Source organism: Myotis lucifugus, unplaced genomic scaffold, assembly GCF_000147115.1.
Source record: "Myotis lucifugus unplaced genomic scaffold, Myoluc2.0 scaffold_657, whole genome shotgun sequence".
NCBI lineage: Eukaryota > Metazoa > Chordata > Mammalia > Chiroptera > Vespertilionidae > Myotis > Myotis lucifugus.
This window is the reverse complement of record NW_005871705.1, coordinates 48,112-75,917: the sequence shown is the minus strand read 5'-3', so window position 1 is coordinate 75,917 and position 27,806 is coordinate 48,112. Positions and strand designations below refer to the sequence as shown.

At 42.3% G+C, this 27,806-nt stretch overlaps 1 protein-coding gene across 1 annotated transcript in view; it reads left to right on the top strand.

Annotated features, from left to right (window-relative positions):
* The window catches only part of ZZEF1 (zinc finger ZZ-type and EF-hand domain containing 1), a 113,438-nt gene that overhangs the window by 53,959 nt on the left and 31,673 nt on the right, over positions 1-27,806 (top strand). The window contains 17 exon segments of the mRNA XM_023746331.1: positions 970-1,136; positions 1,220-1,301; positions 2,141-2,342; positions 3,258-3,406; positions 5,082-5,322; positions 8,322-8,401; positions 10,736-10,829; positions 12,030-12,415; positions 12,417-12,511; positions 13,189-13,353; positions 17,000-17,116; positions 17,118-17,267; positions 18,804-18,933; positions 20,726-20,864; positions 22,386-22,551; positions 23,159-23,421; positions 24,303-24,472. Of these exon segments, the coding sequence (XP_023602099.1) occupies positions 970-1,136; positions 1,220-1,301; positions 2,141-2,342; positions 3,258-3,406; positions 5,082-5,322; positions 8,322-8,401; positions 10,736-10,829; positions 12,030-12,415; positions 12,417-12,511; positions 13,189-13,353; positions 17,000-17,116; positions 17,118-17,267; positions 18,804-18,933; positions 20,726-20,864; positions 22,386-22,551; positions 23,159-23,421; positions 24,303-24,472 (2,796 nt within the window).

The window sequence follows — 27,806 nt, the reverse complement described above, 5'->3', positions numbered from 1 at the left end:
TCAATGCAGGAGCTGCCCCCTGGTGGTCAGTGCGCTCCCACAGGGGGAACGCCGCTCAGCCACAAGCCAGGCTGACGGCTGCCAGTACAGCGGTGGTGGTGGGAGCCTCTCCTGCCTCCTCAGCAGCGCTAAGAATGTCCGACTGCAACTTAGGCCTGCTCCCTGCTGGCAAATGTACATTCCCTGAGGGCTCCCGGGCTGCCAGAGGGATGTCTGACTGCCAGCTTAGGCCCAATCCCCCCAGGGAGCGGGCCAAAGCCAGCAGGTGGTCATCCCCTGAGGGGTCCCAGACTGTGAGAGGACACAGGCCGGGCTGAGGGACCCCCCCAAGTGCACAAATTTTTGTGCACTGGGTCTCTAGTAAAGTTATATAAAAACCATGTAAGTGAGTAACCAGAGTGAAATCTAGAAGTGAAAATGTATGTTGCAAGGCACAAGATGGGTTGGTATTTAAAAGAAATTTTCCCTCACTTAACTTTCCAGGATACAAAGTTTTTTCACTATCTTCTTTGAGTCTCACAACTGTAGGAGTAGAAAGGGCATATATTAAAAAGTCAATTTTAAAGGTAAAAAGGCAAAGACTTAAACAAAAGAAGGAAGGAGAGTTGATGGGCTCAGATTTGCTAAAGTCCCAAATAGGACTTTAGGTCTTTAAATTCCTAACTCAGTGTTTTTTCCACTGGAAATTCATGCTAATAGTGATTTGTAAGAAATAGTACTGTTATAATTAGAAAATGAAAGCTAATCAGAGAGTCACAGTAGTGCAGTAGAAACCGCATGTCTGTTCTGCGGAATGTAAGTGTAGGATGCTCTGTGTGTGTAGATGGGAATGTCAGGCATATTTTTAGCCTGTGTGGTGATCTGTGTAGGACTGTCAGGGGCTGTCTAGATCATGGATACGGCACAATCTATTGCGTATGGCTGGATGTAAAGTGATAAAAACCTTTCTTATCTTGTTTGTTTGCATAGCTGGATGTCGAGACTTGGCAACAGGAACAGCCAGTAGTGTTACATACATGGACTAAGGAGTCTGCCCACAACTATGAAAATAATTGCCACGAGGTGTCTGTCTTTGTTAGCCCAGGGGCAACCTATTTTGAGGTGGAATTTGATGAGAGGTGTGAAACTGAAAAAAGGTGAGACTCACATATTCTTCTTTCCCAAGCAATAATGGATCAAAAGTGAGAGAAGGGAAGTGACAGAGATTATGCTTTCACAGGTATGATTATCTGGAATTTACCGACGCTAGAGGTGGAAAAACACGTTATGACACAAAAGTTGGCACTGATAAATGGCCCAAGGTGAGTGGTATTCTCCAAAAGAGATAAAATGCCTACTTCTGTATCAAGTCTTCTCCTTTTGGCATCCCTCAGGAGTAATAGATGTATGTCTTTGAAAAGACGCATTTATATTATATATTTGTAAAAGGAAGTGTTTATATCAGAATTCAGCAAACTACTACTGTCACCTATTTTGTAAATAAAGTTTTTTTTAACATAGCCATGCCCACTGTTTACATATCAACTATAGCTGCTTTGGAACTGCAATTTGCAGACTTGAGTAGTCATAACAGAGATGTATGGCCCAGAAAGTCTAATAATTTACTATAAGGTTCTTCATAGGAAAAGTTTGCCAATTTCTGGTCTATATCACATTGCCTAGAGTAAATGGATAGTTGTAATCCTTAGCAAGAAGGGCCCCAGGAGGGCCCAGACCATGGCAGTGAAAGCCAGGAGTCTCCCTCACAGTGAGGGCTTCATGACCCTGGGGCGGGAGGTTCAGTGCTTTGAACTGCTGACCTTCCTCTGCTGTCTGGGCTGCTGGATGGTAGCACAGCACTGGGCGAGGTGAGCTCTGGCTGAGTAGGTAGTGGACAGAAGGGCATTGGGTTTAGAAACTGACCAGCAGTTTTCTGCCAACTTTGCTTCCTTACAAGGTACAGTTGTGAATTTTCTATCTCAGCCACTCCTTTGTACATTTCTCCTCAGTAGCTTTGGTGGGAGTGATAAGATATAATGGTGAGCCTGTAACCCAGTTTTAAATTGAGATATTTTTGAGTCATGAAGAACATGCTTATTTTTTATTGAAATGCTGCCTCCTCAAACCTGTTTGACCACATGACTTTTTTTGTTTGTTCTAGAAAGTGACCTTTAAGGCTGGTCCTCGGCTTCAGTTTCTCTTCCATTCTGACAGCAGTAACAATGAGTGGGGCTACAAATTCACTGTTACTGCTTATGGCCTGCCAGATGTTGCCGTGTCTTGGGGGTTGGATTTACAACTTCTTGTTTCCCGGCTGATGGGACGTCTTGCTTCCCAGTGCATGGCGCTCAAGTCTGTGCATCGTAAGTCCACGTCCCTGTCCCTTCCCTTCTTGCTACAGCCACATTGAAAAGCAAGGTAGTGCTCTCTCTCCTTAAGGTGCCTCCACACAATGGAGGAGTAAAAGATATTAATAAAATTCTCTTTGTTTCCTTTAAACCAAACCAGAATAAAATGTCTACTTGACACCATAGGGGAGGCTTAGTCGGGGAGGGAGCTGAGTTTTAGTAGCATCTCATCCTTCTTTTATAAGTGAATTTTGGTATATTCCAATAAGAAGGCAGAAATAGAGACTAAATTAATTTTAGTCTTTGGATTTTGTTTTAAAGTGATTTCTTCAATTTAGTTATGAAATTCATCCAGGAAACAAGAACTATATGGAATAAACTTACTAGAGTATTTTATGTCTGTATCATTTCTTGACTTTTCTGATGATAAAAGTAAAATATCATAGAAAAATTGCATAATGGAGAAAAGCCATCCTTAATCCTAACACCCAGAGATAATTATTATCAACATTTTAATTTATTTCCACCTAGTCTTTTTTTCTATGTCTTCATAAACACACATGTGATGAATATTTAATTGTTCAGTTTACAAAGTGTGAACATTTCACCATAATTAAACATTCCTGAATGGTCTCCTGTTAGACCCTAGGGGTGGTTCACAGTCAGTTTTCAGCTTACGCAGATTAGTCATTTCAGAGGTACCTTAGCTGAATTTGCTGCACAGAATGGCAGCGTTTCAGGACTTCCTATGGCTTGGGCTCATTTGGGGTATGCGTTCCTGAAGTTCACAGTTACATTTTGGTAAATGTGGGTGAATTCCCTCCAAGTCTTAATAATTCCCACATTTTAAAACCTTTTCTTCATCAGTTCAAATATTCTTAGTATAGTATGGAAAAAATAGAACTCTCATAAGCCTTCTTCTCTTTCCAGAGTTAGGAAGTAACATGGCAGTACCTCAGGCAAAAATGGCATTAGTCCTAAACTCCCCCTTGTGGAAACCTGTCTTCAGGCATCAGATATGTCCAGAGTTGGGACTAGAAGCAAGCTGGCCCACTCATCCACAACAAGATAGTAAGGAGGTATTTACTCTTCTGTTGTCTTTCTATTTGGAATGGAAAATGCTTACTAATACTTATTACTTTAAATTATAAATGTTTGTGTTTATATCTAATCACCCCTACTAAGTTGTTAGTTTCTTGAGGGCAGAAGTTATCTCTTATTTATTTAGTGTTCCCACTGTGTGCCACAGGGGCCAGTGCATAATGGATGTTCAAAAATATTGAATAGGTGGCTCTTCAGTAAAATATACCAATTGCTCAGTAAATCTCTCTTGATGGAGTTATTAAACAAATATGTTAAGTCTGTTTCTAGTCCCCACTGAGTCAAGCTTTAGAGTAAAAGATTTCATGCTATGCTTTTTCGAGTGGTAGCATGTTATTTAGGCTTACAATATTTAAAACACTAAACAGGTTTGCCTGCTGTCTCTTTTTCATCTCCTTTCCTCTCTCTCTGTTCTACTACTTTTCCTTCCTTCTTCCCTCCTCTGCCCACCCCCAAGTTATTCAGTTAATTTATGAATGCAGGGACTCTTCCTCTCCTTTACCTCTCTGTTACATTTGGTTCCTTTGGACCCTCTCTTCTTTTGATTCCATGTTAGTCAACTGTCTTCTCTTACATCTAACTCCTACATCAGCCTCTCTTATTGACTTCACTTATTTCTCCTGTAAAGAGTAGGCTTAATTCAGGCTTTCTCTCCTTCCCTGCAACCTACCAGACTTTATCCTCTTCTCTCTTCTGCTGTCACATCTGTGTGAATAGTTCTAAATGTCAGTATCCAGAGCTCTGGTTCTTCTCCCAGACTTGCCAGTTACTCATCTTCCTGTTAGGTATTTTCATTTTAGTTTTGACTCCCTTTAACTCAGAAGTATAAAATCGGGATTACTCCCTCCCCCGTCCGTGACTGCTCACTCCTATTATTGTTTTCCTAGGCACTGAGCCACTGTTCCCTAGCATTACCTTTATTCACCTTGTTCTCACCTTTCTATCCAGTCAGCTGCAAGCCCTATAGATTTTCCCTTGTGATGTTCATCTTTCATTCCCTCTGTCTCCATATTTATCCAGGCCCTCATCTTACACTTGCATTGTCACATTGATACCTACCAAGTTTTCTTTCTTTTTTTTTTAATACTGCATTATCTTGTCATTCCACTGCCAAGCACCATTAATGGCTCCCCATTGCCCACAGGGTGAAGTCTAAACTCCTCAGAGTGACAGTCAAGGCTCTCTGCAGTCTCCTTTCACCTTACCTATCTGACTCTAGTTCCCACCACTCCCCAGCTGAGACTTCAGGCCAGGTCAGTCTCCCCACTGACTCTTAACTTCTGCTAATGTTTATGTTCCTCAGGGCCAAACCCGCCCAGTCTTCACGGTCCAGTCCAAAGCCCATCTCCTCCAGGAGGCTTTTCTGAACTCTCTCCTGTGAATTCTCAGCACTGGGTGTCCCTTATAGGCATTTGGTACTTCATAATCTTTTGCTTTATGGTAGTGCTAGCTTTAATGCTTGTAATGTTTTACTTATGTTTACCTTTTTTTTTTTTAACCCATATGCCTGTCTGGTCTCCCCAAAATAGATTTAAACTTCCTGAGAGAAGAATGCACTCTGGTTTATACTTCTGGCCTAGTAGGTGTTCTGTAAACTTTATTTTTTGAACGAATGTCTTAAACATGATTGGTTTTTGTTGTTGTTGTTCCCAGGTTAAGAACATCCCTGATGATCCCTGCCACCGTTTTCTTCTTGATTTTGCACAGTCAGATCCTGCCCAGAACTTCTGTGGGCCATATTCAGAACTTTTCAAAGGATTCATACAGGCATGTAGAAAACAGGCCCCAAAGACAGATATAGTTGCTGGTTCCACTATTGATCAAGCTGTGAACGCCACCTTTGCTGCTCTGGTGTATCGCACTCCAGACTTATATGAGAAGCTGCAAAAATATGGTAACTTATATTACAGGGAATATTTTTCATCTGAAGGCCAATTGCTAAGTTTTAAGAAAGCCTAACTTAAGTAAATAAAATATTTTGAAATATAAATATCCTATATAATAAAAGCCTAATATGCTAAGTGTCCGGTCGCCCAGTTGGCCGTTCAACCAATCAAAGCCTAACATGCTAATGATATGCTAAGGCTGCTCAACTGCTCACTACGTACACTGACCACCAAGGGGCAGACAAACTACTGGTTAGCCAGTTGTTATGATGTGCACTGACCACCAGGGAGCAGACGCTCAACGCAGAAGCTGCCCCCTGGTGGTCAGTGTGCTCCCACAGGGGGAGCGCCGCTCAGCCAGAACCTGGGCTCATGGCTGGCGAGTGTAGTGGCAGGAGCCTCTCCCACCTCCGTGGCAGCGCTAAGGATGTCTGACTGGGAGCGGGCCTAAGCTGTCAGTCAGACATCCCCCGAGGGGTCCCGGACTGCGAGAGGTCTCAGGCCAGACTGAGGGACCCCCTCAACCCTCCCTCCAAGTGCATGAATTTCATGCACCGGGCCTCTAGTATTTCTATAATTATAGACATCATCTTGTTAGGTCTGCTTTGCCAGTCAAAAGATTCATGACTGGAGTATATGGCAAGTAGCTTTGAGTTTCCTAATTAGCAGTTAATTAGTTTCCTAATTAGCAGATAATTTGTCTTATCCAAAATTCTAATGGAAAACAACCAAGAAGTTTAATGGAAAAGAAACCCTTAACTTGGGCTATAGTACCAGCTCAAAAACTAGAAGTTGTGCAACTTCAGGTTAATCTGACAACCTTTCTGCTCCTTAGTGTCCTTATTTATAAAAGTTTAGTTTTGATTAGCTCTCACATTCCAAGAAATTCCAATTAAAACAATTGTTTAGGTAATTCAGTGTGCCATGACTAAGGAGGAAAATGTTGGTATTAATTCTTATCTTTAGACTTGCAGCTTCTTTGTAGCATCATCTCTGCTTGGCTTCCTTTGTTGATAGCCTGCTCCACCATTTCTTTCCATCAGGGATACCATCTCTGTGTATTTCCTGTGTATGTGGCCTGCAGCCTCACAGGACCCACAGGAGGGAGAGTCTCTCTCCATTCCTAATCCTTCAGGGGAAAAACCCATCTAAAGATGAGGTGTGTGTTTTCCCGAGCACTCTGGCAGGTTATGTGCTTTTTCCATGGTGCAGATGAAATAAGCAGGAACAAATGCTTCCTTCCATTAGAGTAGGTAATTGACTGTTGCTCTTATTATTATTATTGATATTAATATTGAAATTATCACTACTGCCTTTATTGCTGAGTTCTTTGGATCTCATATTGCAGAATTTATTTCCTAATTTCCAAAGTATCTTGATTAGTCCCTCAAATATTAATATCTCCTTTAAGAAGTTGCTAAAATAAAACTACATTGAAACATGAGTGACTTAATGGAAACAACCATCATATGAAAAAGTATATCTCTGCTAGGGAATGGGGAACAACGGGACCTTTATGGTTTTGAAAAATTCAGTGTGTTTCATAATCAAATTGTGGTTAGAGAGCTGCACAATCTTTGTTATCTGGGAACTTTGAGTAGAGGGAAAAAGCTTTGTGAGTTAAAAGCTGAGAAGCAGCAAGTTTTCGGCTGGGGAGAGTTCTGCAGCTCCTTTTCAAATCATGTTCAGATAACACATAACTATTTGCAGTAGAGAAACACAATGAAATGTGAGAGCTAGAAATGTTTTGCTGAATACAGGTTGTTCTGAGAATGCCTACCACTGTTGCTTTGAAGAAGACATACTTGGTCTCAGTTCTTTCTAGCCCAGCCTTTGAGGACTGATCGTGGGCTCTTTAAAACTGAGCTACTTAGAGAGTGGTTCTTGTCTAGCTAATTTGCTCATATTTGTCTAAAAATTGGTTACCCTTTTGAGTTAGAAATGTACAGGAGGAGTTTTTCAACTCGACTAAAAGCTACTTGAGGGCAGGACCCATGTCTCTCTTTCTCAGCACTGTATTCCTAGTACCTGATATGGAGCCCAGAATATTCTACATGTTCAGAAAATATTCATTGCATTGTATATTGGTTCAACAAGAGCTTTACACTGTTTTAGTACATATGTTATCCCTTTGGTTTTTAGATGAAGAGAAGGGGCAGGTCTTTCTTTAAAAATCACAACTTTTTTGAATTATAAAAATAATATCCATTTGTGTAGAAACTTACAAAATACAGAAAAGCTTAAAATAATTATCAACTATAATCTCATCATTTTGAGAACACCTCTATTAACATTTTTCTATATATCTACCTAGCAAGTAACAATCACCAATAAATATAGGGAAATATAAATTAGGTGTACAGATATGATAAACAAAATGTATCTAAATAAGAGCATATTCATATTCATATACATATACATATACATACATACATACACACACACACACATACATGCAGGGTGGGGAAAAGTAGGTTTACAATTGTGAGTACACGAAACACAGTTTATTCTTGTATTATTATATACAAACAACTATAAACCTACTTTTGTCCTACCCTATATATATGTTTTTAATGTATATTCTTTTTAAATAAGACAATTTTATTTATATTGTTTTATAACCAGCTTTTTAAATTTAATATATACCATGACCTTTTTTTAATGTCAATAATTATTTTTTGCTCATTTTTAGTATCTGATATTTTACTTTTAATACTTTTCATGTCTTTTACGTTTTTTCTTTTAATATTTTACTCACTTTACTAGTATGTCCATTTCAGATGTTCATTTGAAAAATGTTAGTTTGAAGTAACACAGAGAACCCATCACAGCTATTTGTGGCTTAGTTGATAATTTTTCCCCCATGGCTCTTTTAACCACTCCCAATGTGTGAGTGTCAGGGGAAGAGCTTTTTCTGTGGGTTAGATTTAGAAACTACTCTGTGCTTAGTGTCGCAGTAGTGAATTGTGTTAACTGAATGTAATCTTTTCGTCTCTCCTTTCCCCAGTAAACAGTGGGGGCACGACAGCCCTGAGTGAGGAGTTTGCTCAGGTGTATTCCTTGGCAGATGGGATTCGAATATGGATGGTAAGATTTTCCTTTGCATGTAATTTTTATATTTTTAAAAATTTCCCACCACAGTATCACAGAATTAAGATAAGTAACTCTCTTCTCAAGAATATAACTTTAGGAATGTTTTTTAAACTAAAGTTTAGTGACATGAATGAATATAAACTAATTTAGAATCCTTGAAATCATAATTAGGTGAGTATTGAGAATGTTCAGAACAAACAGGGTTCAGTTGAGCCCACCTACATCCTTAGAAATCCCAAAGGGTACCCTGTGGAACCTGTTAGACCAGGAAGGAAAGCATTACCTTAGGTCAGTGATGGCGAACCTTTTGAGCTCAGCGTGTCAGCATTTTGAAAAACCCTAACTTAACTCTGGTGCTGTGTCACATATAGAAGTTTTTTGATATTTGCGACCATAGTAAAACAAAGATTTATATTTTTGATATTTATTTTATATATTTAAATGCCATTTAACAAAGAAGAATCAACAAAAAAAATGAGTTCGCGTGTCACCTCTGACACGCGTGTCATAGGTTCGCCATCACTGCCTTAGGTACTGGGCAACCACTGATGGTTTTAGTCTGGAGAGAGGCCCTTCTGCATTTTAGAGAAGTGGTCTGCAGCATTGTTTCTGACAGCAATAAACTGGAAGAACAATGTAGGAGAATGGAGAAACAGGTTGCATATTATACTACTATATAATATTATATTACAATGTAAAGTGATAATAACAATACAGGATTATAATGAAAGTGAATGACGTAGAGCTGCATGTATCAGCATGGGTGGTGCTCACCAACGTGACGATAAGCAAAACAGCAAGTTGTAGAAGAATGCATAAGTATGATATTCCTTATATAAAATTTAAACACAAACCAAATCTGTATGTTATGTACATCAATATGTAGTAAAATCATATAAATACATGGATATTATAAACACAAAAATTAGGAGAATTGTTTTTATTTCTTGGGCATGGAGATGAATCCCTATATATCCGTATATCCGTATTTTTTTATATATACACAATCATCTTAAATATTGTACAGTAATTGGGGAAAAAACCTTTTACTTAGTAGAGGCTGGATAATGAAATTGAAAGTAGACCAGTTGTGATATTAGATGAGGATGGCTTCTGCTACCTAGAAGATAAAATAATTAGACTTTGTAATTGATGTGAGTGGTGAACAGGAGGATGGAATTTAGGACCATTCCCATGTTGCTGGGTGACTTGGTGGATGATAGAAGCATTGACCAGAATAGGAAAGATGGTCTTGGATCTGAGAATGGGCAGGAAAGTTCACTTTGGGTCATGTTGAGTATGAGGACATCTAGGTTATCTGAGACATCTAGCTGGAGAATTTAGTAAACATGAAAGAGTTTAAATGGCTGATGCATCACAGACATGTCAAGGTTGAGATAGGGAATCTGCAAATCATTGGTAATAGTTTTTCTTTAAAGTATGAGTTTATCCAGGAACACATAGCCTTGGACAGAATCCACAATGATCAGAACATACATGGTGCCCAAAAGTACTGGATAGATAGATGGAAGCCAAAATGAACAGAATCTCTCAAAAGAAACTAAAAGGTATCGTCATCAGAACGGTAGAAGGAGAATCAGAAGATTTGACAGAGAAACCATGGCATTAGTAACAGTTTAAGAAAAAGAGTGTATGATGCAGTCAGCTACCACATAACAGCTTAAGTAAAAAAGATTTGGCAGGTGATGAGGCATATTGTAGATTGTGCTTCTGGTTTAGCCTTATATAAGCTGCTGACATTGGACAAGATGCCAGCTTTCTCTCTAAGACTTTGGCCTCTCATAAATCACACATGGCCTTCTGCCTGGGATGTTAGTACTGTGGTCATATTGTGACCGTTGCCTGGCAGTCTAGACATCACTTAGAGGTATCCCCTCGTTCAGGGTAGAATAGAGATCAAGTTTCGGTCTAACCTCTTGCAGCAAACCAAGTGTATGACCCTTGCAAGATTCTTCACTCCTCTGGACCTTCACTTCTTCATCTCTACTAGGTCAGCCTTAGATAGTCCCTTCTCCACCTCCAGTGTTCTAGAGTTGTTTTTTTTTTTTTTTTAAATAATAGGGTTATGGGTACAAGCTCCTCTCAAATAGTTGAAGGTAGTTTTGTGGATTTACCTTAAGATAGCTCCACAGCCTGGGTTACTTCTAGGATTAACAATAATGTCTTAGTCCTATGTCCTCATTAGCTGAACAATAACTATAAAGTTCTCCATGATCTCAACCCTGTGTGCTTTTGAAGTAATTTTCTGTGGCTGCCCTATTGTCGTGTCTGGACAGCCTAATTATGTGTCTCAAATTCTCCCCTCAGTTAGAGATAAAGCAGAAGTCCCTGGTGAGCCTGGGGAATGAGGCAGAAGAAAAACGCGGGTCAGAAGCTGCTGAGGCAAACCCTGAGAGCCTGGGTGAGTGTGCCGACTCCAGTCATTACTGGGCCTTCTGTTTCCATTTCATAGAAAACCAGTGACCTGTCTTCTAGATTAGTTTCATTGAAGCTGTGTTGACCTAGGGAACATAACACAGGTACTAAATGTAGTTTCCAGGGATATAGAAACTTTCCTTTTTACTTCTTCCTAATTATTTTTCTTAGGAGGCATCAGGTGCTTTTGGAACTACATCTTATTACATTTTGAAAGTGTGCTGACATTGAGCCCTGGCCGGGTAGACATTGAGCCCTGGCCGGTAGGTCAGTTAGTTGGAGCGTTGTCCTGTACACCAAAAGATTGTGGGTTCAGTTCCAGGTCAGGGCACATACCTAGGTTGCAGATTTGATCTCTGGTTGGGGTGGGTACAGGAGGCAACCTATTGATGTTTCTCTCTCACATCAATGTGTATCTCTCTCTCTCCCCCTTCCTCTCTCTCTGAAAGTCAATAAAAACATATCTTCAAGTGGGGATTAAAAAAAAAAAAGCCCTGGCTGGTGGATCAGTTGGTTGACTGTCATCACATGCACCAAAAGGTCGTCGGTTTGATTTCTGGTCAGGGCATATGCCCAGATTGCAGGCTTGATCCCCAGCAAGAGGCCTGTAGGAGGCAACTGACCAATGTTTCTCTGTCTCTCTCTCCCTTGCTCTCTCTAAAGTCAATAACTTCTTTTTTAAAAAAAGAAAGTGTGCAGACATTGAATATTCAGTGAAATTAGGAATTACTGTTAATTTTTAAAATGATATCATGTTTGTTTGTTTTTAACTCATTTTTTTTTAGAGAAATATACTGAAGTTTTTGCAGTTGAAATAATGTGATGCCTGGAATCTGCATGGCAGTGGGGAGTGGGTGAAACTAGACGGGCCTTGGGTTGTTAGCTATTGAAGCTAGGTGAGGGGTACAGGGATGAACTTTATACTGTTCTCTCTCTCTGTATATATATGCTTGAAATTGTCTACAATAAAACTTTTTCAAGTGTGCTTATAGTGCTGGGAAGATTTTGGTTTATATAAATGAGATAAAATTTTATTCTATTCTCTTAGTTAATATGTTTTATCACTGTAATAATGGAGGTATTTCTTGTCCTAAATTGTTGAGTTTAAATAGGTCATTTTCTCTCTAAAACTAGGCAATAAGTTTAATTTTGACTTTTTCCCCATGGTCTTTCTTTTTGCATGTAGCAAAAGAATGTATTCAGAAGAGTCTTCTGTTATTAAAATTTTTGTCCATGGGTATAAGTTCAAAAGAAAGCTCTGACAAGTTGGTGACTACAGATGAACCTGATCACCATCTGCAGCCACTTGACAAGCGCCAGAGGACAAGCTCTGTGGTGGAAGAGCATTTCCAAGCCTCGGCATCTCCCACGGACACAGCGCCCCCTGCTGCGGGAGACAGGAGTCCTGGCTTGGATGTCCAGCCGAAGCTGCCACCCAGCAGTGGCCCTCCTGCCACAGAAGTGTCCTCTGCCACAGCCGAAGAGCCCTCTTCACCTTCCACTCCCACTCGGCGGCCCCCCTTCACCCGAGGGCGACTCCGGCTGCTCTCCTTCCGGTCAATGGAGGAAGCCAGAGGAGGCCAGACCAGTTCCCACAGTGAAAGAGAAATACCCTGTGCTGAGGGATGTGATGGACTTCATCAAAGATCAGTCACTCTCCCATGAGAGGTGAGCCAGGCATGACCTTTCTAGCACTTTCTTTTCTCAAGCCATAGGTGGTAACCAGTCTACCCAAAGGCTTGAAGCTCATGTTAAAAATGAGCAAATAATACTTGAAGGATAGATCAAGATTTGTTTTAGAATGTTAAAAAAAATTGGTAAAGAAGTATTTTTTCACTTAAGATTTTCACTTAAGATTACATACAGTACAACTGTATGTAAATTATATCTCAATAATGTACTGTTAGGATAAGAAAAGAAACATTTCTTTTGGTAGCTGCTGTTTATAAATTTGTCTTATTTTAACCCTGGGAGAAATTAGAATTTGATATTTTCTGTCAAAATTATTTGTCAGTGGGCCAACATCTCTGGAAGTATTTCGTGTTTTAATTTCCTACCCTAAGAATGAAGGCTTTGTCTCTATGGGGAAGTAAAGATGTACCGAGGTTCCTTTTTAATTAATTTTTTCGTGTGGGTTGTTGGGCTTCTGGACGGTGTGAACTGATCTGTAATGCTGGACTAAAAGTAGCAACAGATATTGATATCCTGCCTGAGTGATATTTCTGATACCTCACAATAGTATTTCCCTTGTATTAATATGGCATCAGAACTTGGGCGGGGTGTGTTTTCTTTCTGCCCCAGCTCAAGAGTTTTCTGGGTGTTCCTGACTTGAGTTCTGTCTCCAGTGTTGTAAAGGTTCTTTCCTTGAGAAAAGCCCAAGCCCAGAGCATCCTTGAAGTCCTGAAGATAATTCAGTATTGTGCAGAAGCCCTTGGGCAGCCGCATTGCTTCCATCCACCTTACATACTTTTCCTGTTGGAACTTCTGACCTGCCAGAAAGAGTTCACCAAGTAAGTACAAACTACAAGTCTTCAAGGAAAATGAGCAGGGGTTGTTTAAAGAAATCCTCATCTTCTCTAATTAATAATTCTATCATTTCTATGTAAGAAACAAATTTATGTTTTGGTCAGTTCTCTCATCCTAAGGAAATTTGGGTTCTGTTCTATCCTTTTAGTAAGTAAATACCAGGAACGTGTTTATTTCTCCTGATGAGTTTATATTTTACCAGACAGGATTATATTGCCATTTCTTCATGCTCATCATTTGGCTCCTGGAAGCTGTGAAATCAATGTAATGCTCCTTTCCAGTAATGATACTGATCTAAGTACCTCACCAGGTTGTGCTAATATGCACGCAGTAAATACTTTCTGAGCGTCGACTGTGCCAGGTGCTGTTCTAGGTGTTGTATATACACATATGGCAGTGGACATGGCAGACAGGGCCCTTGTTCTACTGGGGAAGGAAACTCGGAGGATTTTGGCTTGAGCAGTTGAGTGGATGGTAATGTATTTACTGAAAGGAAGTGTATGAAAGAAACAGATTGGGGTGAAACTCAATGAGTTTTATTTTGTCCATGTTAAGTTTGAACTGCTTTTTTCACATCTAAGGAAAGATATCAAGAAAATATCTTTGGAAAGAAGCCAGGAGTAGGGATAGAATTTGGATACTATCAGCATATAGATGGTATTTAAAACCATGAGACAGGTGAGACCTCATAGAAAGAATGCAGAGATGGACAAGAAGGGGGCTCAGGACTAAGCCTTCGGGACACTTCTTTATTTAGAAGTCAGGCAGAGGAAGAGTAGTCAGCTAAGGAGATCAAGAAGGAGTGGCCATTGAGAGTGAACCAGGGGATGGTGGTGTCATAGAAGCCAAGAGAAAATGTATCTCAAAAGATAGGAATGGTTGGTTGTGTCAAATGCTGATGTGAGAGGTTACATGAGAGAAGAACACACTGGATTTGGTATAGTCTTACTGGAGCCATGGGGCCGAAAGCCCCCTTGGATTAGGTTAAGAAGAGAATTGGGGGGTGGGGGTGATAAAATGTAGAGAAAGACTATAGACATTTTTTCCAGAAATTTGGCCTTAAAGTGGGGGGAGCAGAGGAATAGGGTAGTAATTGCAGGGGATGTGGGATCAACTGAGGGTTCTCGAGACATAGTAATATATTTATATGCTGGTGGAAATGAGGCAGTAATGAGGAAAACTTGATGCAGGAAAAGAGGGATCAATGTAGTAGCAATTGCATAGGTAGAGAAGTCATCCTTTAATAGAGCCATGGAGACTCTATTTGTGGTAGCAGGAGGAAACACAGTATGCATAGAGCTGCAAGTTGGCTGGTAGCTTTGTTGGTACAAAGATGGGGGAATTTCTATGTAATCATTTTTATTAAAAATATGTTTTTTTGTTTTGTTTTATTTTTTGTTAATCTTCACCCAAGGATATTTTTCCATTGATTTTTATAGAGAGTGGAAGGGAGGGGGAGAGAGAGAGAGAGAGAAACATCGATGTGAGAGAGACACACCAATTGGTTGCCTCTCATATATACCCTGATGAGGGCCAGGGGTTGAGCCTACAACCTAGGTACGTGCCCTTGACTGGAATCTAACCCAGGTCCCTTCAGTCTGCAGGCCAACGCTCTATCCATTTAGCCATACTGGCTAGGGTGAAAGAATATATGTTTTTATTGATTTGAGAGAGAGGGAGAGAAACATCAGTGAGAAACACCAATTGGATGCCACCTGCATGCCCCCTACTGGGGATCGAACCCACAACCTGGGCATGTGCCCTAACTAAGAATGGAACTGGTGACCTCTTGGTGCACGATACTCAACCAACTGAGCTACACCCACCAGGGCTTATCACTTCTATTTTATATATATAAAAGTGTAATATGCAAATCGACTAGACAGTGGAACGACCAGTCACTATGATGCGCACTGACCACCAGGGGGCAGACGCTCAATGCAGGAGCTTCCCCCAGTTCACAGGCCCTGATCGCCCAATTGGAGCCTGCTGGCCAACCTCTCCGTCCCTACCCCCGGCCGGCAGGCTCCAATCACCCTATGGGTAACGGAGAACTGGGGGTGGGTGGCAGCAGGCCCCCGTCCTGCTGGTCACCCCACACACAGAGGGCAACTGGCGGCACACAGAGGGCAACCGGCAGCAGGGGGCAGGGCCAGCGAGCAAGCGGAACAGCCAGCCTCTCGGTCCTTCCTCCATCCAGCAGGCTCCGATCACCTGATGGGGAACAGGGAACTGGGGATGGGTGGTGGTGGGTGGCGGGGCTGGCTGCCAGCAGCCAGGGAAGATGGCCCTGATCGCAGGCCAGGACTAGGGACTGTACCTGTGCACGAATTTCGTGCACCAGGCCTCTAGTGTGTGTGTGTATATATATGTGTGTGTGTATATATATATGTGTATGTATATGTGTAAAAGGAGGTAATCTCTGTGTGTGTGTGTGTATGTATGTATATATATACACACACATACATATATATATATATATAGTCATCAGCTATCCATATGTTTTAAAAGGAGGTAGTGGCATTTTACGGAGAAGTAGAAGGTTTGAAGTAATAATAACAATTGAGAAAGTCAATCTGATTGCCTGGCAATTTTGAGTGCTTATTTGAGAGTTATGGTTGTGAATTTAAAGAGATATAGTAAGCTTGGTTGTGTGGTATTTCTTTCAGCATCACTTAGCTGTTTTGATTTGGTGTAAGATTTCTTACACAAGTATATGGAGGGAGAAAAAAGTAAGGGAGTTGATTGCTAAGGTGTGATTGATCATGGGATCTTAACCCTTTGTGGTCCAATTTTATTTTTGGAATTCAAATAGTCTGATCCAAATTAATTGACGGGATTGAATGTTGAACCGGTTTGCGGTGTCGACCTCAGCCTCGACGTTGGACCGAAAAGGGTTAAGCTTGCATATGGAACAAAAAGAAAGAAAGCCTGGTGGGAATAGCAGATAGTGAGCATGAGACAGCATCATGGTGGGGCTTCCTGGGATTGAAAATGCTGTGTGGAAGTCCCAGAGCAGGTGAGCAAGATGAGAGATTGTCATCAGAGTAGGATGCTCTGAAGTGAGGATTTCAGAGATAATGCCATTATTGTGATGACAAGGTCAAGGAAGTGACCGTCAGGTGGGGATGGCCAAGGGGATAGAGAAGATCACTGGAGGTGGTGATGGCAGAGAAACCAGGGACAGAGGGACTGGGGCATCATTCCCATGGATGTTGAAGTCTCCAAGGTGACTAGGATCAAGGAAGCAAAGACTGGGCTTGGTGCTAACGGCATCAATGAAGGGAAACTAAAGGGTGGGCAGGACTCGTGGAGAGGATAAAAGGAGGTAATCTGTGAAAAATACCTAACACAGTATCTGACATTCAGGTAGTGGTGGGAAGGTGGTTCTTATATTAGCAAAGGAAGATTAATTGTATTTCCATACTCCTGTGGCAGCCTTCTTGAACCAGGCAGACTCACTTGCTGTTTTGTCTGTTATTTTCTGAAGTTATTACCAATATATTTGTATTTACTTACGTTTCTGTGCCGCTTCATTGTTTGCTTCTTCTAGCTCTTTTTCATGTAAAATTATTATTAAATAAATGATGTTTTGACAATTAAGTGATCAATGATTTCCTCTGTTTCTAGTTATTTTGGACATTTGGAAGGCTGTGGTGCAGCTCTACACAAAGAAATTCGAGACACTTACTATCGATTTGTTCTCTTTATGGTCAAAGCGATTAAAGGATTTAGTAGCATAAATGACAGCCTTATCCTGTGTTCAGACAGCTCTACTTCATCTCTTGGATATGGGCTGGGAACCCAGTGATCTCACCTTCTTTGTTGACATTCAGTTACCAGATCTCCTCATGAAAATGTCACAAGAAAATATAAGTGTCCATGACAGTGTGATCAGGTAAGAGCACAGTCCCACACTCTGCAGCTCTTAAAGGCGAGTGTGCAGTACAGGGGTTGCATGTAGCATAGGGGTTCAGAGCATGGACTCTGGAGCTGGGCTCTCTGTGCAATATCCTGGCCTTGCTACACACTAGCTGGTGACCTTGGGGAAGTTATTCACTCGCTCTGTGCCTCAGTTTCCTCATGTTTAGAGCTGGAGATAGTAATGGCACCTACCTCACAGGATTGTTGGGAGGAATAAATGAGTTGGACCAGTCCCTGGTACATGGTTGTGTGTGTAAGCTAGTTGGTGGTGGTTGTACTGTACACCCGGAGGATGAGGATTCTCTGCATTTTTGGAATTGTATAGCTTGTTAAATTGAAGAATCCTTTTCTTTATTTTTTGTTATGTGTATATGTGCTTTTAGCCACTATAACATCTTGCACATTATAAGGACTTAAAGCATGAGGGGAAAAAATAGTTTGCAAAGGGTTTTTTTCCTTTCCTCTTTTAATGAATGTCTTTCCACACTGCTCAAGCTACTCATTAAGCACTCATGTGGGTAGAAAAGAAATGAGAAGAGAATGGGAGAAGAAAAGCAAGAGGAGAGAATTAGGAGGAAATAAATGAATGAGTTAACACCAGAACAGTTCTCTCAAGAGATATTCTGGAAAAGGAGATAGAATTCAAGTTGTCTCTGTTTACCAAACCTCAGCCATGGCTCTGCTGTCAGAGGGTGCTCTTGGCTGACAGAGGGGACACAGCACAGGGGCCGTCACCTGGCAGTGTGCTCATTGTTTCAGGCTTTGTCTGCACCTATGTGATGAGTCCTTGGGTGGGACCACACCTGGCCTCCCAGTCCCTGATAGCAGCTAGCTCAGAGCTCAGTTTGAGCAGGACTTAAGTCAGTTTGTTGGAACATGTGAATGAACAAATGAGTATTTGTTGGCTGGTAATTTATTTTGCATTTTCTGTCAAGCAAATCATTTTGTATTTAAAATTCTAGTGACTAAAACAAACTGTAAACTGAAATAATGGATATTTACAATTTTGCAGCTAAAGGGCCCATGGATTATCTATATGAAATTTTATTTGAAATGAGGAAACTGAGGACCAAGCTGAGTGCTGTGTTAAGATCTTGCAGCAGCTAGTGGGAGAGTTAAAGCCCCAGGGTCTCCTGATTTTCTTCTCATGCTGATCCCACTGGGGTGTGCTGAGCATGACCAAATAAGACTTTAAAAAAAAATCACTTCATTTGGCTCCAGTGCCTGGCACATAGTAGGTTGTCAAGTAGAATTATGCCATGTAGGTACAACTTTTTAAGTTCTAGTTCTTCAGCCATTGTAGTCTGCCCTGGAAAGGGCATCTCCCTTTTTATTGGTGTATATTTATCAAGCATCTGGAAAATCTTGGGATTTTGAAAAGCAAATTGACCTCTTCCCCTGAGTTTAAAAATACCCTATGTTTTAGACCCATGGGACACAGTCTGTTAACCAGCACTTTCTAGGATTGTTGGGAGAGGCATGCTTTCCTCTCTTTTTGTCCTTCTTTCAGCCAATGGAGTGAAGAAGATGAGCTTGCTGATGCCAAGCAGAATTCAGAATGGATGGATGAGTGTCAGGATGGCATGTTTGAGACCTGGTATGAAAAAATAGCCCAGGAAGATCCAGAGAAGCAGAGGAAAGTAAGACATTTCAACTAGAGTAATCTAAAGTGATTTGCTAGGAGTTTGGAGAGGCGAGTCTGCCTGGGGGAGCGCAGCGGGCTGTCTCCTGAGAGGGCTCGGGGCAGACAGCACCTTAGTGCAGCGGTCGCCAATCGGTGGTCCCTAGACCACTGGTGGTTCGTGAAGTCCGAAAGGTTGGCGACCGCTGGTTTAAGGAAACCTTTGGAGCAGCGGTCGCCAACCAGTGGTCTGTGAGGTCCGAAAGGTTGGCAACCACTGCCTTAGTGAGTGCACTGTCACTGAGTGTGGTCTTTACCTGAGGGGCCCTGTATACTGACTTGACCACACTCAGGGAGTGGCTCTCTCCCATAGAACTAGACTCACAGAAAATGGGCTCATGAGGCCAGTTTATTAATTTACAGTGAGAGATGGAATTGTTGAAGGCCCTGACCTCTCCTATAGGCAAGCAACGTGGGAAGCCATGTTTCAATCAGGTTGCTTGGTGAGCATGGAAGCAGCCATGTGGACATGGAATCAGAGTTACATGATTCAGATGTGTAAAGGCACTAGGCTCAGATAACTGCATGTCCATCTCTCCCACTCGGTGTTAATCTGTCACCACCACATTGTGCCAGGCATCTGCTGCCTCAGATTCATTGGTTTTTCTTAGTATTGTATGCCTACTATGTGCCAGTTACTTTACTCATATAGCACTTCTGTGGTGCTTGGATGGAGCACACCAAATTGGCCTTTGCGATTTTTCTCTGTAAATTTCTGTAGTTCTAGAGTGACTTGGCATATTTGCTCTGAACGACTACTGTATGGTGACTTAGTGACTTATTTCCCTTATTTCTAAGCTATAAAGATAAATCGTACCGTGGCTCCCAGTTACTTTCCAGTAAAACAATTTGTTTGTTCATGAAACAGTGCCCTTACTATCTCCCCAGAAGGTTTTTCTTTTTAAATGCTAGTAAACAATGCTTCTTTTGCAGTTTCCTGTAACTGTGAACACTACCCTTGTCCAACCAAGTACCCAAGCCAGAAGGCTGGGTGTCGTTCTTGACCCTTCCCTTTTACTAATCCCTATATCCTGTGGTTCCCCAAGAATCCTCCTTCTGCCTCCTTAATGCCTTTCAAATCTGCCCACCTTTTGTAGTCTCATTTACTGCTCAGCCCAGCCCTGTGCACCGGGAGGTCATGGGGTTGCTTTAACAGTGTCTGTCATGGTCAGTTTCCCTATCCAGTCTTGCCCCCTTCACTCCAGTCTTCACGTAATAACCATGCTCAAATCTGATCACGTTCGTCTTCTATTTTAAGATGGTCGGTGACTCCGTAGACTAGCACTGGAGGCACTTTGTGGTTACCCTTTCTAACTTTACCTGGTTATTCCCCATCCCTGATGTATTCTATATACTGAATATTTGCCACTCTCTTGAGTCTAGCTCCCTTTTGCTTCCTATAGAGCTTATTATTGCTTCTATCTGGCATGCTCTCACCCTTAACCCCACCTAGCTAATACCAATTTGTCCCTCAGGTCACAATTGAGGAATTATCTCCTTTGAAAAACCTAACACCCATTGATGTCCCTCTTCTGTGTTCTCTAAGCCTCCTGTATATGCCTATCAAAGCCCTTATTATATTGTATGGTGTCATCTGTTTGCTGGAGGGAGTTCCCAACTAGACACTAAGCTCCTTCATTTCCTAATCCTAGCACCTAGTACAATGCCTGGAATATTTTAAGGACCTATTAAAGGATGGATTGATTAATGAATAGTGGCTATTGGGTAATTGTGCTTATTTCACCTTACAGATGCACATGTTTATTGCTCGCTACTGTGACCTGTTAAATGTGGACATCTCTTGTGATGGGTGTGATGAGATTGCCCCCTGGCATCGCTACCGGTGCCTGCAGTGCAGTGACATGGATCTCTGCAAAACTTGCTTCCTAGGTAAATTCGATGGTCGCATAAACTATGCCCAAAAGGAATAATTGTTTCTGTTTTCTGTGATCTTGTCCATTTTTAGATTCTCTTTGTACTAAATGAAGATACTGCCCAGTAGTATTCTCTGACTTGTTAGCAAATATGAGCCTATCTCCCCAGCTGAATCTTAGGTTCCAGAGCTCTGTTACCTTCCATCATGCTGGATGTAGGCACTTGATAAGTACTCAGGACCAATGAATGTACTTTCAGTTGAGTTTCCGGGAAATTAGTTTTCCTCTGAATCGTGCAGTGTTTAGAATTAGTAAAATACACATACACAAAAAGCAAACTTCAAAAATTCTTGAAACTCTTGACTTGTAGGTGCTGAGGTAAAACAGACCAACAGTAGTGAGCAGTTGAGTGCTCTTTGTGCACGTGGCCCAGTGGTAAAAGATACAACCCTGCCCTGGAAGGAGACTGGACATGTGTTCTAGTACAAGCGTGTGCATACTGAGTTACAGAGGAGAAGTGCAGATTATTCTGGAAACATTGAGAAGTAGCAGTGATCACTGCTGCAGGGAAGGCTTGTGGAGGAGGTTGAATGTGAATTGGTCTTTGAAGAAAGTTAGAACTGGGTGACGTGAAGGAAACATTGGAGAGTGAGTGCATCACCATCCAGAGCAGAAAGTCCAGTGCCAGAGGAGTGAGCATCTGTCCATGCTTAGGTAGACATGCTCACGTGTCCAGCTGAGTGATGGATTGAGACAGGCGGGGCTCAGATTGTGGGGCCCTGACATACTAGGCTAAGGAATTTGAATGAGTCTACAGAGAGCAGGAAGGTTTTTCAAGCAGAATATTAACATGATCAGAGCTATGCTAGAGGAAGGTGGTTCTGTCCATATGAGTTTCCCTTAGGAAGTCAATCACAGTGGTGACAAGGGGATTAGTGTCTGGGCTAGGGTTGTGGCAGTGGGAACAGAAGTGGGTCAGGTGTGAGGATCAGTAAGTAGAGTCTATGGCAGTGTTTGGAGACCCACTAGATTTAGAGTAGGAAGGAAACCAGAGCAGTCAGTCAGTCTCTTTTGTGTTTAACATTCTTTCTCACTATGGGGTTATGAAGTCTGTTTTAATCTCTGATTCTGAAATGAAAAGGTAAGAGCAAAAACCAGGTCCCTCAGGAATACACAGTAGATGCCTAATATTTGTCAGAGGAGGGGTTCTGGTAGGTAGCTCATGGTAGCTCATGAATGGGCATGTGGATTTGTTTCATAATGGAAATTGGTCATTGATTTGATCAGTCTCTGCTGCGCTGGAAAAGGGCGTCAGTCCACGGTACCATTGATAAGACGTTCTGTGCGGAGAATATTGTTTCTCTATATGTGCAGAGCCACTGGGCAGAATGCCTGGTCTCCAGAAGATGCTGTGGCTTCTAATGTCCTGATCAGTGAATTGGGAACAGCTCTGCTTCTGTGGTTGGTTTAGGTTTGGAAGCAGCTGTTCTAAGAGTCCTTTGCCCAATCCACCTCACACTGATATTTTTCTCCTCAGGTGGGGTGAAGCCTGAGGGCCACGGAGATGACCACGAAATGGTCAACATGGAGTTTACCTGTGACCACTGCCAGGGTTTGATCATAGGCCGGAGGATGAATTGCAATGTGTGCGATGACTTTGACCTTTGCTATGGATGCTATGCAGCAAAGAAATATTCCTATGGGTATGTCTCAGATGTCCTCTAACCCTGCAACTTTTTTTCTATGTATCCCTTGGCTATTTTTTATAATTTAAAAACCTCTTATAAAAAATTTCAAATATACCTACAAGTAAAGAAACTAGTACTAGTACAGTGAATCCCCATAACACCCATTACCCAGATTGAGCAGTTGGGAAGATTTTGCTCTGTGTGCTTAGCTTATTCCTTCCTTTTTTTTCTTTGTTAAAGTATTTTCAAGCAAATTACATATCTTAAATCATTTCTTTTCTACATACTTCATATCCATCTCTGAAAATTATGGGCATTTCCTTATGTTACCAATATGCTGTAACTACAACCTACAAAATTTATCAGTAAGGAACTCTTACATCTTCTGGTTTTCATATACAGTTTTCTGGGGGTTGTGAAATCCTGAAATGATATGTACAACGTTTGTGTTTATTCATTTTTCTGGGTGAGGACACCTATTTACCTTTAAATTTTTAATAGCCATAGCCTTAGAGGTAATGAATGCTCAGTTGTGACCATGCACGTGCTCCCCTGAGGCTCTGTTCTCCTTTTTGGAGCCTCACAAAAGGGTGTAGGCCTTAAAAATGTCTTTCCTTTGCAGCCATTTGCCTACCCACAGTATCACGGCCCACCCGATGGTGACCATCCGGAGCAGTGACCGGCAGAGGCTCATCCAGCCCTACATCCACAACTATGCCTGGCTGCTCTTTGCCGCCCTGGCTCTCTATAGCGCCCACCTGGCCAGCTCAGAGGAAGTGGATGGTGAGAAGCTGGATCCCCGGGCCCGCAGCTGTGCCGTCACCCTGCGGAGCCAGTGCATGCAGCTTGTCGGGGACTGTCTCATGAAGGCTCACCAGGGAAAAGGTGATTGCTCCTCATGCACAGAAGCCAAACCAAACCAGCCCGCAGCAGTGAAACACTCTGCTCTGTTCAGAGGCTACACAGTCCAGTTTCCCACAAGCAGTGTCCCCCCTGTGGCAGGACTTTATTTTTAATTCTCAAATGCATTTGAGAGAAACGTTGGTATTAAAGTAGCAGTTTCTCAAACATATGTACGTGAAGATGTAAAATAAATTAATAATTAAACGCTTGATGTCTGTGGACGAAGTATTTCGTATTTGGATCTATCAGACTTAACTTTGCCAAAGGAATTTAGCCTTTTTTTAAACCTGGAATGCAAATCTACTCCCACACAACTGTATTCTAAATGAGAGCTATTTATAACTAAAGCAGTTTGACTAATAAAATATCTAGATGATTTTGACTTTACTGAGGGGAGCTAAGAAGAAAATAACGTGAATATTAAACTTCTGAGACATTTAAATTCTTTGCAGAATAATGGACTCCCCATTCTAGTCAACACGGGGGAAATCAGGCCTGTAATAAGTAGCAGGTGGGCAGTCTCTGTGCTTCAGAGCTATTTTGCTATCTGTTTGCCAGTGGGAATTTAGAAATCCGGTTGTGTGGGGCTACTACGTTATGTTGATGATTTTCTAAATAGACAATCCTATTGTATCTATTGTTAGTAAAGTACATGTATCCCTCACTATCCAAACTTTTGGTGTGTGAAATCAGAGCTGAGTAGATTTAGATAGCCAGGGAGGTTTGTATTGAGTACTCCTTGGTTTGGCTTATAGAGAATTCAGTCTTTTATTTTCATAAAGTAGCAAAGTGATTTATGGCATTTGCAGGAAATCATCCTTTTTATAAAACTTTTAACCATTCTCTCATTTGCTTCCATGCAGGTCTTAAAGCTCTAGCTCTTCTTGGTGTGTTGCCAGATGGTAACTCTACTCCAGGAAATCAAGCCCCACCAGTGATCGTGCCCACCCGAACGGCAGAGGAGCAGCTGGAGAAGGAAGCTGTCCAGGTTGCTGAGGAGCCGGCAGATACAGGCCCTTTTGTGCACTGCAATGTAAGTAATGATTCTTTATTGCGCAGGTTGAACAGAGAGCCATTCACACGAGGGGCAGAGCAGAGAGGTTAAGAGCACAGACTCGACTCAGATTACCTGGGTGCTGCTCTCTGCTCCATCAGACCTTGGGCACATTACCACCATCTCTTCGCTTCAGTTTTCTCATCTGTAAAACGTGGCGATAATAATACCTATCCTATAAGGTTGTTGTGAGGATTTACATACATTATGTACATTGAGTTAATGTATGTAAAGTGCTTAAAACACTGTTCAAGTAGTTCCATGTCAGTGCCAACTACTCTTACCTGCCTCCTAGTGGTTTTTATAAGGATTGAATAAGATTATGCACCTAAAAAGATTAGTTCTGGCCCTTGATGAACCCATGACCCTTCGGTGCTTGGGCCAGTGCTCTATCCACTGAACCACACTAGCCAGGGCAAGCATGTCCTTAATTTTTTATGCAAAAAGATATTTCAGGCTTATCTTAGGCTTTCCCTGCCTAGAGACTGGAATAAGCCTTCTTCTAGGGCCGTGGTCGGCAAACTGCGGCTCACGAGCCACATGCAGTTCTTTGGCCCCTTGAGTGTGGCTCTTCCACAAAATACCACATGCGGGTGCACGTACAGTGCGGTTGAAACTTCGTGGCCCATGCACAGAAGTCGGTTTTCGGCCTGGGCGAGTCTATTTTGAAGAAGTACTGTTGATATTTGGCTCTGTTGACTAATGAGTTTGTCGACCACTGTCTAGGGCAGTGATGGCGAACCTATGACACGCATGTCAGAGGTGACACACGAACTCATTTTTTTGGTTGCTTTTTCTTTGTTAAATGGCATTTAAATATCTTACCTAATAATAGACAAACATGGTAATTGACCATACCTTCGCTACGCCTCCCATGGGCTAATCAGCACGATATGCAAATTAACCGCCAACAAAGATGGCGGTTAATTTGCATACTAGGTTCCAAGCGGTGGAGCGAAGTCTGACGGCCCGGGGCAGAGCAGCGAGGCCTCACACCCTGGCGCCAAGCGGAGCAGCGAGGCATCACGGCCCCGGTGCCAGGCGGAGCAGCGAAGCCACATGGCCCCGGTGCCAGGCAGAGCAGCAAGGCATCATGGCCCTGGCGCCAGGTGGAGTAGTGAGGCCACAGGGCCCGGGGCTGGCAGAGCAGCGAGGCATCACGGCCCCAGTGCCAGGCGGAGCATAGAGGCCACAGGGCCCCAGTGCCAGGCGGAGCATAGAGGCCTCATGGCCCTGGGGCCTGCCGAGCAGCGAAACCTGACGGCTCTGGGGCAGCTCTGGCCGGAGCCCAGCCAGAGCGAAGACCTGGGTCCCAGGTGTGGGAGGAAAACTGGTGCCAGCAGCCAAGGGAAGGGAAGGCCTATTGCACAAATCTCTTCATGCAACAGGCCTCTAGTATAAAATAAATATCAAAAATAAAAATTTTTGTTTTACTATGGTTGCAAATATCAAAAAATTTCTATATGTGACACGGCACCAGAGTTAAGTTAGGGTTTTTCAAAATGCTGACATGCCGAGCTCAAAAGGTTCGCCATCACTGGTCTAGGGCATTATTTTTTTCTCCCTCAATTGTCTCCACCCTTAGGTGTCCAGCCTCTGACACAGTCTCTGAAAAGCTTCAGTTTCCAGCACTTTCCCCATAACAGAACCTACATGTCCCCACTGCGCTGGCCCTAAGGACCACGTCCCATTTGGGCCTTGAGTACAAATCACTTGTTTAAACTCCCAGGTGTTTCTAGCCAATTCCAGGCCAGATTAAGGGTATCTTCCCACTCTTCTCCCTCCAGTGACTAGAAATGCTTTTTGTTTTAAACAACCAAGAAAACAACCTCAGCCAGAGGCATCACCCAGGGGATTTTATCTACAAGGGCCTCAGGCCAGTAATGAGACTCGTTTGGGTGCTACTTATGTTAACTGCAGTAGCACTTGGGAGTCCTGTGATAACAGGAAAGAAGATCAAGAGTAAAATGATTAGCAAGAACTTTGGAATTCTGTTGTTTTTATAAAGGGCCACATGGTACAGAAAGTGTGGTTTTACAGGTCTGATTTTCAGAGGGGGTATTTTTAACAAGGCAGATGGCTCTCCCAGTCTCAGTCCCTTCTTAGGATGATCTTATAATCATTTTTTATAAGGAGGGGATTCAGGGTAGGTTTGATGTTGTGGTTACTGTATCTAGAGAGAGGATGATAAGCAATGGCCACTGGGAGATATCAGCATCTTCTCATGGTGTTTGGTGCTGTACAAAACTCCATTTTTGGATTCAAAGCATCCTGGCCTCCCCAGACTTCTTGGCCTTCCCACAGACTTCCTGTATGACCTGCTTTCCATGTTTAACCTGTGTGACAACAGGGAGAAGCACCCTGCAGGCCTAGGGAGTGCAGGTGGTTTTGGGGTGACACGGTGACTCCTGGAGAAATTCAGGCTGAGGGCTGCCTCCCTGCCAAGCTGGGCAGCTCATCACCAAACTCCTGAGCCCAGAAAACCATCGCAGCTACTCTAAGGGCCCCTTACCAAGTCTACTTGCCAAAATGGAATTCTCAAAAGTTGTAAGTCGCCCTGGCTGGTTTGGCTCAGTGGATGGAGCGTTGGCCTGCAGACTCAAGGGTCCCAGGTTCGATTCCGGTCAAGGGCATGTGCCTTGGTTTCTGGCACATCCCCAGTAGGCGGCATGCAGGAGGCGACTGATCGATGTTTCTCTCTCATCGATGTTTCTAATTCTCTATCCCTCTCTATAAAAAATCAATAAAATATATTTTTAAAAAAAGTTGTAAGTCAGTGCTGTGTGCTAGAAGGAAACTTACACCTTTGTTTTTTTCTTTTTCCCAAGAGAAGAACTTTCCATACTTGGCTTCTGAAAGCCAAATAGGATGTATTAAAGGTTTTAATAGAGCCACTGCTTATGTGATTACAGGCTCTAACTGAAGGACATTGGGAAGATGTTTGTTGGGATGTGATGCCGTGATTACTATCTTAGAGTATAGACTTATCATTAGAAATGAAGAACATTTTCTAATGGAATTCAGAAGTATTTTAGTGTGTGAAGGCTGATTGGTTAATGACTTAAACATTTTTTTTAATCCTCACCCCAGGATATGTTTTGAGAGAGAGAACATAGATGTGAGAGAGAAATAGCAATTGGGTGCCTCCCATTAGCACCCCGACCAGGCATCAAACCCGAATCCTAGGTATGTGCCCTGACTGGGACTCAAACCCACAATCTTTTGGTGTACAGGATGATGCTCCAACCAACTGAGCCACCTGGCCAGGGCTGATTAGTTAATGATTTTAAAAGTTGTATTGTAATATTAATGA